Below are 21,872 nucleotides of genomic sequence, written 5' to 3' on the forward strand. Positions count from 1 at the left end.
GAAAAGCATAAAATCAATGTAAAGAAAGGAAGCCATCCTCAAACCCAGGACCTGTAGATTTCCCAGTTTGTATATTTGGAATATTTAAGTTCATCTTTGCAATTGCTCTTTATTATACTAACAGAATAAGTCTTCTTGTGGTGGGGGCCAAATATATTGAAAGGCACAACCAAAGTAGTTGCATTAGGAGACAATGGGGCAAATTCACTAAAAACGATAGCGTTAATTCACTAGCGTAGCGCATTTTCGTTAATTCGCCGATTCACTAACGGATGCTGGCATAAATTCGCTAGTGTTACTTCGCACCCTTACGCCTGGCGAATTTGCGCAACGGACGTAGCTACGCAAATTCACTAAAAGTGCGCTTTTTTCTGAACGCTACCTTTTATGCCAGACTTCCTTCGCCATCTCAGACCAGGCGAAGTGCAATAGAGTAGATAGGGATTGCTTTTTTATGGGTGATGGGCTGAAAAAGATCGAAAAAATTGGGGCTCCCCTCCTTTCCCCCTACATTTCCTAACTCATGGCACCTTAACTATACAGTGGGCACATGTGTAGGGCAAAATAAAAATTTTATTTGCTGTTTTGAAGTTTTCCCAGGCTTGTGTAGTGATGCTTCATATACCTCCATTGTAACTTCAATTTGGCTATGTATGCAAATTAAGCATCGCTAGTGTAACTTCGCTTTGCTTGGCAATTTAACGCTAGCTCAACTTCGCAACCTTACGCTTCCCCTGAGCGCAACTTCGGATTTTAGTGAATTTGCGTAGCGCTGGCGAAAATACGCCTGGCAAAGTGCAGCGAAGCGGACTACGAATCTTAGTGAATTTGCCCCAATATGTCAAGCAATGGGTGGGACAGAGGAGAAGGATATTACTATTGGTGGATAGAAGTAGTACAGGAGGGCACCCAGCTTCAGGAATCTGGTCAAGCGTTACTGTCACACATGTGTAGTTGCACGTCGTAGTATCTGTCAAAAGTCCAAACCAGCATGGGTTGTGTCTTTAAACAGGGTCATACAGAGGGTGAATCTTGAAGGATCCCACAGTCAGAGATAAGTATCTTCTTGCTGGTTTTCCCACTGTTTGATCCATAACTTTCCATCTTCTTGACAACTTCCATCCCCTCAACTACATGACCAAACACCACGTGCTTTCCATTCAGCCTGACAGAGGGGAGAAAGGGCAAAACATTCAAAAGTGCAGAGAGTTGGAGCATCAGTGTAGAACAATGTTTAATCATCTAGGCCTATGGCATTCAACGTCTTCTGACTGGCACAGCACTCACAGGCACAGCACAACTCTGTCAACATTTCGACTGGAATGAATAGAGGAACCCTCAACTATGGCCAAAGCAAGATGTTCCCACCATTTTATTTTTTTTATCAAGTTGGTTTTGGGCACCACTATTCTCCATGAATGCACCTTAGTAGTTAAAACAACATTTATACCCCAGGTCTTATAGTTATCATTTGCCTCCCTTTGCCACCCAAACCAAATATCAACTAGCCAGGCTCCCTTTATTCCTGCATTAAGAAACTGCCACTCACCATTCAGCTTTGATGGTTGAGATGAAGAACTGGGAGCCATTGCAGTTTGGCCCGGCATTGGCCATAGAGAGAACACCAGGGGTATTGTGTTTCAGAATAAAGTTTTCATCCTCAAATTTGCCATCATAGATGGACTTGCCCCCAGTACCATTGTGATTTGTGAAGTCACCTCCCTAGGGAGAGGTAATGACAATATTGAGATATGACAGTCATTCAGTGACAGTCAGTGAGACAGCCTCACTACAGTACTGAACATGCCCCATGATTGATGTGAGTTTGTCCCAGAAGTAGCTACATCCTCTTACCTGGCACATGAAGCTGGGGATGATGCGGTGGAAAGTGCAGCCTTTGTAGCCATAGCCACACTCCCCTGTGCAAAGCTTAAGGAAGTTCTCTAGGAGAAAAAATGGATAAGTAGAATAAGTAGAAAGAATGTACATTGCAAAAGTGCTTAGCATAGCACCCTCATCAATTTTACATTCACTTATTTTTAAGGTTTACTTATCCTTTATTGTTACATGATTTTCTAGTAGACTTAGGGGCAAATTTACTAAAGGGCGAAGTGACTAACGTCGGAGAAAATTCACCAGCGTGACGTCATTTCAGTACTTCGCCGATTCACTAATGGGCACAGGCGTAACTTCGCTAGCGAAGGAGACTGACACTGGCGCTCATTCGCACTCAATTGCTAGGTGAAGTTGCGCTCTGGCGAATGGACATAACTGCGCAAATAAGATGCGGATTTTATTGAACGTTACCTCTTGCGCCAGACTTACCTTCGCCACCTCAAATCAGGCGAAGTGCAATAGAGTAGATAGGACTTCCTCAAAATTAAGTTGAAAAATTCCTATAAAACGCTGGCGTCTTTTCCTTTTTTCAGGGTGATAGGCTGCAAAAGAGCATAACATTTTTTGGGGTAACTGGCTTCCCCCCTATATTTCCTAATATATGACACATAAACTATACACTTGGCTCATGTGTAGGGCAATATAATAACTTTATTTTATTTTATTAAGGTTCCCTGGGCTTGTGTAGTGTAATGTATTTGCTGCAACATATACGTCCATTGTACTTTAACTTCCCGCTGTATGCAAATTAGCCAACACTAGCGCATGTCAAATTAACGCTAGCGCAACTTCGCCACCGTTCGGCACCCTGGACGAAACTTCGCATTTTAGTGAAGTAGCGTTGTCTGATCGAATTTTCGAAAGTGTTGCGCTGCCTGCGTAGCCGTCGCTGGCAAATTTTCGGCGCTTAGTAAATTTGCCCCTGAAGGTATGGAGATCCAAATTACGGAAAGGTCACAAGTATCATGGATAACAGGTCCCAAACCTGTACGGTATATAAAAAAATATACAAAGTAAACAATGGACACCAACTGAAAGCTTGCTTAGAATAAGATTACAAAATAAAAGTTATTGCTCTCACTGGTAGCAGTATTGAATGTTTATTCACTAATTGCAATAATAAAGTAAAATGATATAATTATATATTACCCCCCCCCCCTGAAAGTCCCTGCTTCATTACTATTCTCAATGTATTTCCTTTGAGAGGAAATATAAAATAATTACATGTGGTTTAACTGTGATATAAGAAAAAGGAAACAGGAAGGAACAAAAAAAAGACAAAAACAAGTTCTCTTAGGACCAATAAATATCAGTGTTGTAAAGCAACAATCAGCGAGACCAACAATACAAGAAAAGAATTTAATGCTACACTTGCAAAGATCGATCCACCCTGAAGGTTTCAGTATATGAGCAAGCTGAGAATGTGGGGGGTCCACCTAATGATTTCTTTCCTGTGTCTCTATAATAGAGGAACCAGAGCTCACACTGTAGTAGTACAGAAGGCCAAGCAAATTCTCAATGGCTGACACAGGACATGGTATAGGGAGTGTGTGTGTGTCATTTCTCTATATGATGTTATAGTCCGTCTGACAAGGCATGTGATATAGGAAATATGTCTGGCTATAAATAATATACAGGACAAGAAGGACTAAAGAAAGGACATGAAGGATACTGTGATAAGGAATCTACACAGATGACCATTCACTGTGCATCATAAATAGCTTAATTGCATGGGGGGTCAAGATAATTTGGGATGCAAAAGGGACACCAATCAGCCTGGGCTGTAAAACATCAAAGCTGGCTTTGATGTGTAAAGCTTCCCATAGACGCGATGATTCTTCTTGCCGAACGACCAATTTTAGGGAAGCCCGACCAATCCTTCGAATCGTACATCTTACGATTTTTCGGCCGACATCTGTCAGGAAATTGATCGGCCAGGTCAAAAAATCTTTGTCGGTCCCAGTGCAATCTATCTATGTTTGCAGGGTCAAGCAGGCAGATCCCCTTTGTTTTCCTGGAAAATTGGTCTTTTTAGTTGTTGGTAAATACGTACGATTGTACGATCGTTCTGAGAAGATCGTGGTCTCACGATCAGGATCTGATCTTTTAAAAATCTCAACATCTATGGCCAGCTTAAGGCTTTCCCAAGGATCTGTGCATATATAGAACTTGTACTCCATCTGTACCACTATATTACACTAGTGATGCCCATCCATCTGGCACAATAACCAGATTGTATTTACACTGTGCTGTACCCTGCTCACCTAACAGAGACTTGGAGTCGGGCTCAGCTTTAAAGGAGAAGGAAAGGTGTTTTTACTTGGGGTGCCAAAAGTTAGGCACCCCCAAGTGATTGTATCTCATTACCTGACACCTCAGGCTGGTGCTCCTATCAGGAGAAAACTGCACCGGGGTTAGTACAGCGACTACCACGGCACGATCCTCTTCCTGCTTCTTTTTTCTTCAAATTTCCTGGGGCAGATGCATGCTCAGTAGAATGAAATAGCCGACTTCTTCGTTAAAGTTCAGGTTTTCACTCTACTGTGCATGCATACCTGCGAGAAGAAAGCTGGAAGAGGATCGCTATGTGGTGCTCGCTGGAAGAACCCCAGGCCGGTGCCATTTTCTGCTGATAGGAGCACCAGCCTGGGGTGTCAGGTAAGTAGATACAATCACTTGGGGTGCCTAACTTTTGGCACCCCCAAGTAGAAAATGCCTTTCCTTCTCCTTTAATAGGGGGACACACATGCCAGATAGGGCACACACATTGCATAGTTGTGTCACATTTTTGTACGTAATTGTACTGCTAGTGTTATGTCAAGGTGTCAAAAATTGGAGACACAGTGGTATCAGTGAGGCTTTTAAAGGGGTTGTTCACCTTTACATTAACTTTTAGGATGATGAAGAGAGTGATATTCTGATACAATTTGCCATTGGTTTTCATTTTTTATTATTTAAGGTTTTTGAGTTTTTTTGCTTTTTATTCAGCAGCTCTCCAGTTTGTTATTTCAGCAATCTGGTTGCTAGGGTCCAAATGACCCTAGCAACCATGTATTGATTTGAATAAGAGTCTGGACTATGAATAGGAGAGGGCCCCAATACAAAGATGTGTAATACCTACTAGCAATAATAATTAATTTGTAGCATTTGTAGTCAGTGATCCCTTTTTGAAGCTGGAAGAGTCAAAACAAGAAGAGGGCAAAGAATCAAAAAGAAAAATGAAGGCCAAGTTACTTGGAATAAGCCATATTGTTGCTGTTCGAGGTGTCAGTTGAGGAGATGAAATGAAATGTATGTAAGAATGGTAGGGAAGGGAGATGTGATGAGGCAGAGGGGATACACAGTGAGTAGAATGGAAATGCTACTTTTTGGGTAGGAATACACCACTGCCAGTGAACTGGAGCCTCTCCATACCTGCAGTCTTGGGCACCACATCAAACCGGAGCTGAAATAAGAACAGAGAATGGGGACACAATGAGTACATAATCCACTTCCACTGTGACAACGCTTCTGCTTTCTCCTGCTCCAAACAACTCATTGCTTTACCCCCCCCCCCACTGCCTCTTAGTACAGTGTTGCGCAAACTCTACAATTGGGTCCCCCAAGTAAACATTTTTGGGGTGCTCAACTGTACAAGCTCAGCTATCCAAAGTTAGGAAATAGAAGCAATGGTCTGATAATTTGCTATCGGCAACTGCAATGCTGCAATTGGTCATGTATGTATGTAAGTAAACCAGACTTCTTCATTATATCCGATTATGCATATAGGATACACCTTAACATTCAGTCCTTACATGGGTTTACTGATTGAAGTTAGGAGCATCCCTTGGGAAGACAGTGGCTGTTGTGACTGAGTAGCTGATACAAGCTGTCTCTATTAGCTCATGAAAAACTGTCAGTCATACTAGGGAGAGTTACCCTTGTGTTAGGCCAATATGGTGGCCAGCCATGGTGCCATAAACATTCTTGATTGTTCTTCTGCCATTCACAAGCGACCAGACTGAAGTAAAATGGCCAAGCATAATGGCTTCTAACTAGGCCCAGACTGGCAATATTTGGATTCTGGCAAATGCCACAGGGGCTGCTGTACAATGCCATAGACAGTCACTATTTATTGGGTTGGTGGGGGCTGTTTGGGCCTTTGTGTATTTGGAAAGCCAGGACTTATTTTGACCTTCAGTCCAGACCTGCTTCTGACCCTGTTGAGCAACGATTCCTTGGGTAGCATTTAATGGTACAGGGTTGTTGCTGTTGGGGAGGGGGGGGGGGCATATACAGCCCTAAGTGGGTTTAGTAATTCCTTTAGTGAATAAGACATCCCCCATATGTAATAAAATGCATAAGTTTGCCCAGGTGCAGTAACCCATAGCAATGAATCGAATGTTTGTTTTTAAAAAGGTGACCAGTAAATAGAACCTGCAGTTTGGTTGCTATAGGTTATTGCATCTGGGAAAACTTGGTGTTTTTTTTTATTACATACCCATGTAGTGTTTTTTTATATACACTGACTTCTTGTACAATAGTAGGTGCATTATAAAAATGATAACATTCCAAATCTGGTTGGATAGATCAGACAGGAAAATCTATTGCCAGTGACCTCTATTGATGCAGTAGTAGCTGCCCCTTTGACTGTGTGCTCTGCTCTCTCTCAGTACTGCTGGATAGTGGGATTTTTTACAAGTTGTCTGTTTAGTACCCAAACTGTTCTCAGATCTATAATTTCCTAACTGCAATGCCCCACCTGCTCAGCTCCTTATTCCCTCTGTATCTTCCTTGCTGTAGTCCCCCCACACACTCAGCTCCTTATTCTCTTTATGACTTCCTTACTGCAGTGTCCCCTACTCAGCTCCTTATTCTATTTGTATCTTGCTTGCTGTAGCACCTACTCCATCTATTGCATCTTTACTGCAGTCTTCCTCGCCATTCAGCTCCTTATTCCCTCTATAGCCTCATTACTGCAGTGCCCCACCTGTTCAGCTCCAAATACCCTCTCTATATTTCTTGCTATGGTGCCCCCATTCAGCTCCTTATTCCCTCTATAGCTTCCATATTGCAGTGTCCTCCCACACAGCTCCGTATTCTCTCTATAGTGTCATTACTGCAGTGACCCCTCCACTTAGCTCCTTATTCCCTCTGTAGCTCCCTTTCTGCAATGCCCCAGTTACTCAGCTCCATATTTCCTCTATAGCTTCTTTACTGCAGTGCCCCACCTGCTTTGCTCCTTATTCTCTTTACAGTGCCCTCTTGCTCAGCTCCTTATTGCCTCTATAACTTCTTTACTGCAGTGCCCCCACGTAGTCCTTATACCCTCTGTATCTTCCTTTCTGCAGTGTCCAGCACTCAGCTCAGTATTCCCTGTATAGCTTCCTTACTGCAGTGCCCCACCTGTTTAGCTCCTTACACCCTCTTTAGCGTTTTTACTGCAGTGCTTCCCCCCTCTCAGTTCCTTATACCATCATAATCTTCCATGCAGCAATTTTTCCCCTCTCAGCTCCTTATTTTCTCTTTTTCTCTGTTCTTTTTTTCCCTTACTGCAGCATTCCTTCCCTTTATTACCCCTCCCATTATCACCCTGCTTTTTCTATCAGTAAATTCTATAAATACTGCCCATATTTACTGGAGAAGGGCAATATGGCAAAGTCTAAGAACTTTTCTGTTCATGATTCTATTGTTTCTGATGCTGTCTCCCCATTCCGCTTCCAGCTCTCTGTCTCAGCTCCTGCCAGTCTGCATGGCATTAATTCATTTATCTGCCTGGATTCCTGTGCCACCTGGCTCTCTCAATGCCCTGAGTGCCTTATTACTATTTTGCATGTGATTTCCCTCCTCCAGCACCTGACTACCATATGATTCAGCAGAGCATGAATTCATCATCCCCCCTGTGATACCACCTGCTGCAGGAGGAATAATTGCGCATCTACTTGATATGGTAATGACAGAACGAGACGCACGGTGCCTAATTGCACTCTGATCCGATTCTGCAGCTTCCTTACGATATAACAATCTCTTGTTTCACTATCCAGACTCCTTATCAAGAGTGTAACCAACACCTAAATTAGTGCCAGCGGAGGGGGGTATCCATAGTGATATATTATGTATATGACTGTGTGAGAGGAGGCTATTGGTATGCCACTGTCATTAACAATGAAGCTGCATCCATGGTTCTGCAATCTGCTCCCACGCACAGGAGCTTCCTCACTACAGAACTCACACACTGCAGCTCACAGCCTGGCACCACATTACTCATTAGGGCACACACACAGGGGGTACAAGCAATGGCAACTGTACAGGTCCCACGCTGAGAGAAGCCCCACACACTAGCAGCTGTATACAGAAGGCAGGGGGTAAAGATGTTCTGGGACTGCCTTCTGGGAAAGGACTGTGGCTGTGAGAGACGGCATCTAGTAATTCGATTTAACCACTGAAACTTTAAACCAGGCTTGTCCAAACTGCAGTCGCCAGCTGTTGTTCAGCTACATCTACCAGCTGTTACTGGAACAGCTGAAGGACCACAGGCTAGAAAAAAAAAAACCTGTTTTATACAAAGAAGCCCCTCATATTCCAATGGACGGCCCCAGGAGCCAAAATCGGATGTTTTGTGCCTATCTGCCGGTGACAGATATATAGTGCACTCATGTGACTCCACAAGTTCCATCCAGCCCTGGAAAAACAGACAGCTGTGCCAGACCCTTTCAAATCTCATCCAACACAAGAGAGAAAGATAAACCATATTGCCAGTAAAAACAGGAAAACTGCCCCAAAAACAGATCCATTAATATTATTTGAATTGGTTATTTATAAAGCACCAACAGATTCCATAGGTCCAGACAAAAGAAATCCATGTACATCAAACATACAAATGCTAATGCTAAATAAAGTTAACAGGTCCCTGCTCAATAGAGCTTGCAATCTAAATGTTAGGTGAATCGCCATGTTTAGTTCTGCCTCTCTCTCTCTCTCTCTCTCTCTCTCTCTCTCTCTCTCTCTCTCTCTCTCTCTCTCTCTCTATAGGAATAGCCACAACCGCAAATGAACCACTGCCTTGGATCTCCAAAAGAAGAACTATGAAAAACGGACCGTGTATAAATTCCACTAGAGGAGTAAAAGGGGGTGGCACCACCTGAAATATGTCCAATAGTTTATACAGTATATAGAGTGGAGTTAAGGAGGAGATGTCACTGTCCACCCCAGTCTGAGGGTGCAACCGAAAAGGAAAAATATAGTGAGATCCCCCAAAAGTCAAAACAAAAAACAATTAGAAAGCAAAGTCGTTAAGTAGGACATAAGCCTAAGGCGTTTCGTGCCTGATTCGTCACAACCCCCATAATAGATATGTGTAGGGGTTGCCCAGTAGCCTATAAGTGCCCCAACAGGCACAAAATGCATTAGGCTTATGTCCTTATAAATAACCTTGCATTGTTTTGACTTTTGGAGGATCTTACTATATCTTCCTTTACTGCCCCATAAGAAGCGCAAACCCACTGTTTGGGAATCTGTGGCTAAGTTGGGTTATTTGAGTAAGAATTTCTTATCTCATTCCCTGATGTGCTATTTGTACTTTTTTGCAAACGCTGGAACCTCCCAATGTTCACCTGCAACCTATGCCAATCAAACCGAGATTTGCTTTCCCTTTTCTATCTCCAATAGACTGATCAAATCTAATTGCTGATTGGTTGCTATGTGTTACTGCACTGGTGATTATAAGTAAAAGCAATTACCTGTTCATTCAGCGTTGGTGTTGGAGCTGGGGAAGGACTGGTGGAGAGTGATCAAAGGTAATATACCATGTGTATGTTTGTGTTAGGCCTAAACATCGGGATAGAGTAGCCATTCACCGGGGACTGGCTGGATATTAAAAATAGTTGGATGCCTTTCTAGTAAGAAAATGCATTTTTAGTTCTGATTATTTAGTGCAGTTATTCTAGATTAATCCCAGATGGATCCACTTGTCAGTTAAGGGTCAGGGAGGAATTTTTATCCCCCTGTGAGAATAATTTGGCAGTCAGCCCGCTGGCAGGTGGGTTCTTCTACTGGAACAGTTGGGTGAGATTGGGTGAGATTACCAGAGATTACCAGAGGCTGAACACGGGGGGCACCATGAGAGATGTTACTGTGAGAGTGCTGCACCCTTACAGGCACATACTATGAGTAAATTCATACAACTGGAGATGTCTGGTTCCAAATAATAACCCATAGCAACCAATCAGCAAGTAGTTCTTAGAAGCAAACTGCATGTCACTAACATTGTGACACTTGTGTTGGAAGACAATTATACAGTAAGGCCAGTCTGAAATTCATGGGCTCTGCAGCAAAATCATTTTAGCTCCTCATAATAATCTTCTTCAAAAACATAAACTGAAATTGCTGATCAATCAGGGTCCTTCTGGTCCTTCTACATGTCTGCCCCCCCCAAGCACACCCTGTTGCAGATACTCTCAGACACGTGTTTTATGTATGGCGTGTGAATAATGATAAGGGCTCTTACACATGAGCGTTTTTACCTGCGCTCCCCTGCGTTCCGTTTTTCGGCGTTCAGCCGCAGGGGAGCGCAGGAATAGATGCATTTAATTATTTCAAATGGGGCTGTACTCACACAGGCGCATGTAGGCTCCGAACGCAGGTTGAGACGCAACATGCTGCATTTTTCCTGCGTTCGGCGCCTACATGCGCCTGTGTGAGTACAGCCCCATTTGAAATAATTAAATGCGTCTATTCCTGCGCTCCCCTGCGGCTGAACGCCGAAAAACGGAACGCAGGGGAACGCAGGTAAAAACGCTCATGTGTAAGAGCCCTAATAAGGGCACATTTTGGCAGTTAAATAATAGCCTTGTTAGGGATACTTGTGGGCCGGGATTGTGAAAGATTCCGTGTTAGAACAGGCCCAGTATCAGATGCAAGCTCCAACCTCTGGTGTAAATCTCAAATAATCCTCACGCCTGATCTGTCCCCACACAACAGGAGAACAGGGTGCCAGTTGTACAGTACTTACATTATATTTCAACAAAACCAGATGGGACTTATCCTCCAATAGTATGGGCCCAATTATTTGCAAAATACACACATAATCGTATTAAGGAGTAAAGATAAAAGGCAATATTTATTTAACTACCATGCCACAGATACTTAAAACCATTTAAAATAAATAAAAAACAGCGCTGCGCTGGGTTCAGGGATCCCTTTAACCCCAAATAACCACTTATAAAGAGGACTCCTCTATGTAGGATTTGGTGGAAATTTGATTATGTCTAGGTGGCTCAACAGCCAGTATTCCAATCAAGCGTTAGTAGATACACATGTAAATCCAATTGTTCATGTGAGGGAACGAAAGTGCATCCTTATAATTCACATCCGCAAAATATTGCAGAGAAGAAAATCCTGGTTATATAACACTGAATAGCGTGCTGCAGCTTAGTGAAGGTTACTATCTCCCGCGGGTACAATAGTCCCCGTGATGGTTTGCGGTGCAAAGCCAGTATATCAGGTTTAATGTCTTTGCGGGTAACTGGATTTGCCAATGTCTACTGTCCCATCCATATATTTACAGCCGCCTATTGCTCTCAGTGGCCAGCTGAGAGGTTGCGGCTTCGTGATACTGCGATCACTGACAGTCACCGTATTGTGCCAGCCCAGGTGTAACAGTTATCCCGGCTATCACCAGACCCGAAAATAAAGGTATACAGACCACGTGTCTTTGAGAGTTTTTCACCCGATAATTTCCGCGTTCCATCAACTGGCAGGAGATCTTCTGTCTGCGCACTTAAGTTCCCAAAATAGGGGAGCAGGGTATCCCAAACGACTCAGTGTCAGCGCTGTGCTGACACTGAGTCGTTTGGGATACCCTGCTCCCCTATTTTTATCGGGTGAAAAACTCTCAAAGACACGTGGTCTGTATACCTTTATTTTCGGGTCTGGTGATAGCCGGGATAACTGTTACACCTGGGCTGGCACAATACGGTGACTGTCAGTGATCGCAGTATCACGAAGCCGCAACCTCTCAGCTGGCCACTGAGAGCAATAGGCGGCTGTAAATATATGGATGGGACAGTAGACATTGGCAAATCCAGTTACCCGCAAAGACATTAAACCTGATATACTGGCTTTGCACCGCAAACCATCACGGGGACTATTGTACCCGCGGGAGATAGTAACCTTCACTAAGCTGCAGCACGCTATTCAGTGTTATATAACCAGGATTTTCTTCTCTGCAATATTTTGCGGATGTGAATTATAAGGATGCACTTTTGTTCCCTCACATGAACAATTGGATTTACATGTGTATCTACTAACGCTTGATTGGAATACTGGCTGTTGAGCCACCTAGACATAATCAAATTTCCACCAAATCCTACATAGAGGAGTCCTCTTTATAAGTGGTTATTTGGGGTTAAAGGGATCCCTGAACCCAGCGCAGCGCTGTTTTTTATTTATTTTAAATGGTTTTAAGTATCTGTGGCATGGTAGTTAAATAAATATTGCCTTTTATCTTTACTCCTTAATACGATTATGTGTGTATTTTGCAAATAATTGGGCCCATACTATTGGAGGATAAGTCCCATCTGGTTTTGTTGAAATTTTGAAAAGTATATGTGGACACCTCCAATTAGGCCATTTCAAATTGGAGAGACACCTTGCGCAATCAATTTAAGTATATAAGTACTTACATTATAGACAAGTCAGGAGTACAGGGTGACAGTTGCACAGTACTTACATTATAGACAAGTCAGGAGTGCAGGGTGCCAGTTGTACAGTACTTACATTACAGACAAGTCAGGAGTACAGGGTGACAGTTGCACAGTACTTACATTATAGACAAGTCAGGAGTACAGGGTGCCAGTTGTACAGTACTTACATTACAGACAAGTCAGGAGTACAGGGTGCCAGTTGTACAGTACTTACATTATAGACAAGTCAGGAGTACAGGGTGCCAGTTGTACAGTACTTACATTACAGACAAGTCAGGAGTACAGGGTGCCAGTTGTACAGTACTTGTTACATTATAGACAAGTCAGGAGTACAGGGTGACAGTTGTACAGTACTTACATTATAGACAAGTCAGGAGTACAGGGTGACAGTTGTACAGTACTTACATTATAGACAAGTCAGGAGTGCAGGGTGCCAGTTGTACAGTACTTGTTACATTATAGACAAGTCAGGAGTACAGGGTGACAGTTGTACAGTACTTACATTATAGACAAGTCAGGAGTACAGGGTGACAGTTGTACAGTACTTACATTATAGAGAAGTCAGGAGTACAGCTGCGTGATCATGTTCTACAGTACTTACGATGTATAGAGAAGTCAGGAGTACAGCGGGGTTACGACAGTTGTACAGTACTTGTTAAGTTATAGACAATCAGAGTACAGGGCGACAGTTGTACAGTACTTACATTACAGGACAGTCAGGAGTACAGGGTGCCAGTTGTACAGTACTTGTCTACATTATTTACAGACAAGTCAGGAGTACAGGGTGCCAGTTGTACAGTACTTGTTACATTATAGACAAGTCAGGAGTACAGGGTGACAGTTGTACAGTACTTACATTATAGACAAGTCAGGAGTACAGGGTGACAGTTGTACAGTACTTGTTACATTATAGACAAGTCAGGAGTACAGGGTGACAGTTGTACAGTACTTACATTATAGACAAGTCAGGAGTACAGGGTGACAGTTGTACAGTACTTACATTATAGACAAGTCAGGAGTACAGGGTGCCAGTTGTACAGTACTTACATTACAGACAAGTCAGGAGCACAGGGTGCCAGTTGTACAGTACTTGTTACATTATAGACAAGTCAGGAGTACAGGGTGACAGTTGTACAGTACTTACATTATAGACAAGTCAGGAGTACAGGGTGACAGTTGTACAGTACTTACATTATAGAGAAGTCAGGAGTACAGGGTGACAGTTGTACAGTACTTGTTACATTATAGACAAGTCAGGAGCACAGGGTGCCAGTTGTACAGTACTTGTTACATTATAGACAAGTCAGGAGTACAGGGTGCCAGTTGTACAGTACTTGTTACATTATAGACAAGTCAGGAGTACAGGGTGACAGTTGTACAGTACTTACATTATAGACAAGTCAGGAGTACAGGGTGACAGTTGTACAGTACTTACATTACAGACAAGTCAGGAGTACAGGGTGCCAGTTGTACAGTACTTGTTACATTATAGACAAGTCAGGAGTACAGGGTGACAGTTGTACAGTACTTACATTATAGACAAGTCAGGAGTACAAGGTGGCAGTTGTACAGTACTTACATTATAGACAAGTCAGGAGTACAGGGTGACAGTTGTACAGTACTTGTTACATTATAGACAAGTCAGGAGTACAGGGTGACAGTTGTACAGTACTTACATTATAGACAAGTCAGGAGTACAGGGTGACAGTTGCAAAGTTGCACAGTACTTACATTACAGACAAGTCAGGAGTACAGGGTGACAGTTGTACAGTACTTATTACATTATAGACAAGTCAGAAGTACAGGGTGACAGTTGCACAGCACTTACATTATAGACAAGTCAGGAGTAGAGGGTGACAGTTGTACAGAGACATTAGTACTGTTTTTACATTGTCTGAATCTGCACCGAGGGGTAAATAAAAAGTTTGGGGCATTTACTCCTTCGCGTGATGGATTATGATACATTAGATCACAGAGGCAAGCTTAGGAGCGTTAGATGTTGACATGCATGTGAGTGAAGTTTAGAGAGAAGGCATGAATGCACCCAGAGATAGGATCCAATTCCCTTTCGCAGGGCAACAGACGCGATTGCTTTTTAGAAACAACAAGGTACCGTCTAAGCATCTGAGCGATTATCTCCCACAGTATCCCTAACCGAGGCGGCAGCTACAAAGGCAAAAGCAGAGATTACAGGTGTCTGGAATCCATCCACCCCCCTGCATTCCTTGAACTGAAATATGCAATGGACTATTTGAAATATGAAACATTAGCCCCTGCACGGCCATTTGTGGCTCTGTCTGGGACACCAGGGCTGGCTCCTCTTTGCAGGGTGCTGTCATGTATTTCTCAGGCATTACAGATAAAAAGGAAAGAGAGGAATAAAGAGGTAAAAACAAGAGTGTTTAGACCCTTGATCTAGCATGGCGTTTTGGCATAGAGCAAAATGACTGGTAATTTCAATTGCAGGTGAAGTGCTTGGGGTGTTCAGGCCTCACCAAAAGTGGAAGGTGTAATTAAACTGCTTTAACAAAAGGTTTCCACAATTCTTAGTGGGGGGCAATATCTTGTAATTACCACTTTACTAGCATTGACACTGATAAAAGCTAATTGCTGATTGGTTGTCATGTGCTGTGTGTTGCCCTCTGGTTTAAATGAGTTTCCCCCATAAGCACCACAAGGGAGATGCCCAAATGCTGAGCTGGAGTAAACCTGGTGCTATGTGATGCCTCTGTGTATTTATATATAGAAAGGAAACAAGTTCCCTACTCATCAATCTACTCATTTCCTCTTATTAATATGGAGTACAAGTGCCTCCCAAACTGGCACATGGGTCAGGGCAGGTGACGGGCCCATGAAAGGAGCATGTGCACTTGGGGACAGGAACGTTAATGCCTAAACTGGAGATAGAACAGGCTCCAGCACGACTCAGCGGGATTAATGAGATTTGGAGTCTTTTGTTTAATCAGCTGGCCACTCATCTGAAATATTCCACCCAAACACTTGCATGAAGAAGTGAGGCATTTATCCTGTTAGCTTCACTCCAGAACTGGACTGTGGCCCTGGATTTGTCACATCATCGGCTCTGCGCTCTCTGCATAGCACAACATTAGCCTGAGCTCTGCCCTCATGCAAGCTGTTGGATGACCATGAGGATCTCTGCTGGTTGGGCTGAAGTAAGAACAGGGAAGAGACAGAAAAATGCCAGCAGCACACTGAGTCTGGTTGCAGTAGTGTTCAAAGATGAAAATTTATTAAAGGGGAAGGAAACCTCGTTGGCGCAAAACCCCCCCCTCCCGTGTGTTGCCCACCCTCCCTCCTCCCCCCTGGCCTACCCGTCCCGCTGGGCAAATGCCCCTAACTTGTTACTTACCCTTCTGCGCAGGTCCAGTCCAGGGAGTTCACCGCCGACATCTTCTTCCACACGATCTTCTTCCTGCTTTGAACGGCGTTTTGGCGCATGCGCAGTAGGAGCATTTCGCCGGTACGATCTACGTGAATTTTGGCGCATGCGCAGTAGATCCATACCGGCGAAATGCTCCTACTGCGCATGCGCCAAAACGCCGTTCAAAGCAGGAAGAAGATCGAGTGGAAGAAGATGTCGTCTGTGAACTCCCTGGACTGGACCTGCGCAGAAGGGTAAGTAACAAGTTACGGGCATTTGCCCAGCGGGACGGGTAGGCCAGGGGGGAGGAGGGAGGGTGAGCAACACACGGGAGGGAGGTAGGGTTTTTGCGCCAACTAGGTTTCCTTCCCCTTTAAGCCCATATGCAAGAAGGCAACGTTTCAAAGCCTACCAGGCCCTTTATCAAGGGCTGCTGGCATTTTTCTGGATATTGATTTGACCTGGTGACAGGAGTGGGTTTCACAGTACAGCACCTGGCACTACAAAAGTGTGATTTGGGGAGGTGAGCGCTCCATATAAGTGAGTCTGTAGAAGTGAGAACAGGGGACTTGGTGCTTTTTTTCCATTTTAACTACTATGACTGTGACATCATCAACTATCATATTGGGAATCATGGGACTTGGACTTTGACATCCACGTGCCTCCCAAAGTGGTTCCTAAAAGACATCATGTTCTCACCACATCTTATCTGGTTCCCCAGCACACTGCAGTTCTGCAAGAGCTGGAGGGTAAAAGGTTGGACACTTCTAGTTTATCTAATGATTATTACAGACATTTTCTTCCCCAAGAAGTGGCCCTCATTCTGGGAGCAACACTTAAAACAAAGGCTGGACATTGTATTGAACTTGTAAGTCGCGCCGGGAGATCTCCTGAATTTCTTACCTCCCGGCGCGTATCTTCCTGCAGGAGTGGGCGTAGGCGTGGCCAGTGCTGACTTAAAGTGACGCTGGTATCGCTCTCTCATTGTCGACGATGAGCGCCATGACGTCATCACGAGGTGTGAGATTTGAATCTTTGGCGCCAAATTATCTTTAAATAGCCAGTTCTCCATTCTTGCAGTGCCCAAGCTGGCTTCAGTTTTACTGTTCCTGCTCAAGCGTCTTTTTGACTACTCTGGTTTTTGACTCCTGCCTGTTTCCCGACCTTGATTCCTGCCGCCTGCCTAGACCCTTATGCCTGATTGATTACGCTTTTTGCCTTATCGGTACATCATTACTGACTTTTTGTTATCTAAACGCACTCTTCCTCTGTGGTTCCGCAGCAGAAAGCCCGGGGCCCCCGAATGGGCGCCGTTAAACACCAGAAACCCTAGTGCATCTGAGTGTACCCATCGTCTTCTGAAAGGTTCCAGATTGACGTGAACATTACAGAACTATTACAGCCTCAGTTGGGGAGATTAGATTGGCCGTTGTTCTTATAACAAAAACAATCTGAAATAAATAGCCCAAAGTAAAGGTAGCCAACCTTGGCCTGTATTCCAAATAAGAGATAGAGACAGGATGCGATGTACACCTTTGACTTAAAGGGGTTGTTCATCTATCAATTAACCTTTAGTATGATGTAGAGAGTGATATTCTGAGATAATTTGCAATTGGTTTTCATGTTTTATTATTTGTGGTTTTTGAGCTTTTTATTCAGCAGCTCTCCAGTTTGCAATTTCATCAATCTGGTTGCTAATGTCCAAATTACCCTAGCAACCATGAATTGATTTGAATAAGAGACTGGAATATGAATAGGAAAGACCTGCAAAGAAAGATGAGTAATAAAAAGTAGCAGTAACAATACATTTGTAGCCTTACAGAGCATTTGTTTTTAAGATGACCCCTGTTTGAAAGCTGGAAAGAGTCAGAAGAAGGCAAATGATTAAAAAACAATAAAAAAAATGAAGACCAATTGAAAATTTGCTTAGAACTAAGTTAACTTAAGTGAACCACCCTTTAATGTTTATTATGTTATAGAATGCTCAGAATTTTTTAATTATTTGCCTTCTTCTGACTCATTCCAGCTTTTAAAGGGGGTCACCAGCTAAAACACAATTGTCCTGTGAGGCTACAAGTGTATACTTATTGTTCTATTTTATTACTTATCTTTCTATTTAGGGCTCTCCTATTCATATTCTAGTTTCTCAATCAAACCACTGCCAAATTGCTAGGGTAATTTGGACCCTAGTAACCACACAGCTGCTGAAATTCTGAACTCGAGCTCCTGAACAAAGAGCTCAATAATTAAAGAAATCCCAAAGAAAAAATGAAGACCAATTGCAAATTGTCTCAGCATATTCCTCTCTAGTTCCTACTGAAAGTTAATGCCAATGTGAGCAACCCCTTATGGCTTCTGGATTGCCAAGGGCTTTGGCTTTCACAGCCCTTATGGAATATTAAAAGGGTTATTCCTTTGAGTAATACTATAGTAATACAGGTATGAAACCTGTTATCCAGAATGCTTGGGACCTGGGGCTTTATGGATAATATATCTTTCTGTAATTTGGATTTTCATACCATAGGTCTACTAGAACATCACGTAAACATAAAATGAACCCAATAGGCTGGTTTTGCTTCCAATAAGGATTAATTATATCTTAGTTGGGATCAAGTGCAAGCTACTGTTTTATTATTACAGAGAAAAATGAAATTATTTGGAAAAACAATTGAATTATTTGAAATGGAGTCTATGGGTTACGTCCTTTCTGTAATTCGGAGCCTTCTGGATAACGGATTTACAAATAACGGATCCCATACCTGTTCTATAAAACTATAAAAAAAAATAAAATAATGAAAACCAATGGAGAAGTTGCTTAGAACCAGCCATTCTATAAAATACTAAAAGTTAAATCAAAGGTGTACCACCACTTGAATATCGTATCCGCTATGCATTTCCTTGTCAAACCTCTCACTACACAAATTAGCCAATAAGAGCTCTCTGTACGACGCAACAAAAGGGGGTGATTTCACCTCTAAACTTTTACATTGGTTCAAGCCAATATTTTTTTTTTTTGTTTAAAGCATAACATTCCCTTTAGAAACCTGTCTGATTCCCAGCCCATTGGTACATGTTTGTGGGATATCCTTACCTCCATCACTATCCGACCAAGAGGAATATCATTTGCAGATATATCGAAAAACACGCGTTTGTTCTCCATGGCGAGGCTGGAGCTTGAGGAGTGAGGGGGACGCTGTACTGGGGATGGTCGAAGTCCCTGCTTTATATATATCTATACCTAGGCTTCCCCCTGCACAAGCTGTCAATCACCGGGGATAGCAGATAAGACTCAGCAGCCTCGCCAAAGCACTGGAACCAAGAATATTTGATCCCAGCTGAGTATATTCCTTTTATAATCCTCTAGGATATGCTGTGGGTAGCACCAAATGCTATGTGATTAATGTGGGGGGAGCACATGTGCAATGAACACAATGCTATTTCAGTAACATCTCCTAGCTGGGAAACATTTATTGTTCTCCTGATGGAATCAAGCAAATTACTCATTACAAATGACCTCGGCTACTGTTAGGCCCCTCAAAGTCCAACGCAAACCCAAAAATAACAATTGAAATAGAGCTGCTTGCTATGAGGCCTTTCCCATGGTCGGGCACTGCCGAGCTTACCGCTCATAACAGTGCTATGTGTCCCCAGGCGCTAGTCTGGCTGAAATTAAAAAAAAAAAAGAACAGTGATATAAATGTGTCCTTAATGGACTTAGAAGATGGCAATGTAAGTAATATATTGGAGTTTGGTGTAGGCAGCCCAATTAATTCCATGCAGGATCTTGACAAACTGGCAATCTGGGAGGTTAAGTGGCAGATGAGATTCAGGGGGTTATTTACTAAACCTCAAATTTATATGGTCGGGTTTTTTGGGGCAAACACCTTTTTTCATGGGGAAAAAAACCTAACATTTTTCACAATTTATTATATGCTGCAAAAGGCCAGAATCCGAAAATTCACCATCTCAAACCCGTCAATGGGAGATGTCCCTATTCCAATTTGAAGATGTCATTTGCACTGGGTTTAGTCCAATAATCTAATAAATTCAGGGTTTTTGGGCAAATCCCCCAGAAAAAATCTAGCAATTTCGGAAAAAACTCAGAAAAAATGACACAATCTGGGTTTTCACTTAATTTTATCAGGTTTTTTCACAATCCGATTTATTCAAGTTATTTTATTCATAGATAAGGCAAAATCAGGCATGGGAGTGTGGTCGAGATGTCAATAAATGTAAAGTCATGCACCTGGGATTAATGGGACTGCACTAAGCAAGTACATAATGAAGAAGGACCTCTGGGTTCTTGTACATAACTAATTTAAGGGGACTGTTGGATGCTTTTTTTTTTAGCAAGGGAGGGAATATGGTTGATCCAGGGACTGGTTGGATGGACATCCTTAAGTCAAGAAGGAATTATTTCCCCCTTTTGAGGCAAATTGAGGAGGCTTCAGAAAGAGTTTGAGCCTTCCTCCAGATCAGCTAAAAGGCAGGTTCTCTCTGTAATTTTGATTCCATGTTGATCTGTCAATAGATTTCTTCTGAATATCACTGGTAAAAAAAAAACCTGCAGCGTTCTCTACTTTGAAGAGATACCCATAAAGGATGCCCCTTATCTCCCTAGCTTTTGCTCTGGTCATGAGGCCTTTCCCCATCTGGCTTATCAATAGCACATGGCAGAAGAGTGCAGTGCCTTCAATGCTGAAAATAGCCAATTGATCCTATTGAGCTACACTATCACCTAATGAGTCTCTTGCTCTGTTCTCTATACATATACAAATAGAAACACACTCATACTATATATATGTCATGCTAGATATATATAGAGGACAAGGCATCCCCCTAGTGTCATTTATAAGGCTCCTAAAAGTCACCAAGGTGTTCCGTGACCATTGGTCTCATGCCTTTATAAAGGTCACACTAATCAGAGGAGTCTTTTTTTACCCTTTTACATTTCAGTAGGGAAGCCATACTTATTTATAATCTACAGTTCACCAGCATTAGTGGGTGTTCATTCTTTGACAGGGGAGTATGCAAACTGAGTTTTAAATGGGCAAAGCAGGATCTGGTAGTTAGTGGGGCAGGAGAAACCATTTGCCTTTATTGCTGCACCCCATTTGCTGGCAAAATGAAAAAGCAGCAGAGTTGGTGACTGGTGGTTTCATGGTGGTGGGTGGTAAGAAAGAGGAAATAGTCCTGTGTTTTGTTATACACATAATATAGTGAATAATGTACCTACTGGTTTTATACAGGTCATGGAACTCCGAGGTGACTTCTGTTTCCCCATACAGGCCTTATGTGAAGTTGCTATTAATATATGAAATGGATCAGCATGGTCAGGCTTGACTCCCAAAGCTAGTAATCAATTCATCGCATAGTAATACCACTTATATAAACTTCCTTTAAATACTAACCCCCATGTGTAATAAAAAGGCACCAAGTTTGCCTAGGAGCAGTAAACCATAGCAACCAATATAATGTTTGCTTTTAAACAGGTGACCAGTAAATTCCAATTGCTATGTGTTACTTCTCCTGGGCAAACCTTCTGACTTTAATTACATAACCCCTTAAAGGAATTGTTTAGTGTAAAAATAAAACCTGGGTAAATAGGTAGGCTGTGCAAAATAAAAAATGTTTCTAATATAGTTAGTTAGTCAAAAATGTAATGTATAAAGGCTGGAGTGATTTGATGTGTAACATGTCAGTCAGATCACTACTTCCTGCTTTTCAGCTCTCTTGGTTTACACTGATTGGTTACCAGGCAGTAACTAATCAGAGACTTGAGGGGGGGCCACATGGGTCATATCTGTTGCTTTTGAATCAGAGCTGAATGCTGAGGGTCAATTACAAACTCAATGAACAGAAATGTACCATGTGGCCCCCCTTCAAGTCACTGACTAACTCAGAGTTATAGA

The 21,872-nt window shown here is 42.7% G+C and overlaps 1 protein-coding gene across 1 annotated transcript; it reads right to left on the reverse strand.

The window, feature by feature from the left end:
• Positions 1–745: 745 nt before the first annotated feature.
• LOC108711581 (peptidyl-prolyl cis-trans isomerase) lies at positions 746–19,834 on the reverse strand. The gene is made up of 5 exons (XM_018253460.2): positions 19,052–19,834; positions 5,311–5,341; positions 1,855–1,943; positions 1,550–1,722; positions 746–1,165 (listed from the first exon to the last, which is right to left on the reverse strand). The coding sequence occupies exons 1-5, from the start codon at positions 19,118–19,120 to the stop codon at positions 1,015–1,017; spliced, it is 513 nt and encodes a 170-aa protein (XP_018108949.1). The 5' UTR covers positions 19,121–19,834; the 3' UTR covers positions 746–1,014.
• Between the last annotated feature and the right edge of the window lie 2,038 nt (positions 19,835–21,872).

Source organism: Xenopus laevis, chromosome 3L (genome assembly GCF_017654675.1).
Source record: "Xenopus laevis strain J_2021 chromosome 3L, Xenopus_laevis_v10.1, whole genome shotgun sequence".
Lineage (NCBI taxonomy): Eukaryota > Metazoa > Chordata > Amphibia > Anura > Pipidae > Xenopus > Xenopus laevis.

Excerpts from the sequence above, each read along its gene's own strand:
- LOC108711581 (XM_018253460.2), bottom strand. The coding sequence starts at position 19,120 with ATGGAGAACAAACGCGTGTTTTTCGATATATCTGCAAATGATATTCCT. Across the intron at positions 5,342-19,051 it reads TTGGTCGGATAGTGATGGAG|CTCCGGTTTGATGTGGTGCC; the intron begins GTAAGGATATCC and ends TTCTTATTTCAG. Across the intron at positions 1,166-1,549 it reads TCAACCATCAAAGCTGAATG|GCTGAATGGAAAGCACGTGG; the intron begins GTGAGTGGCAGT and ends CCCCTCTGTCAG.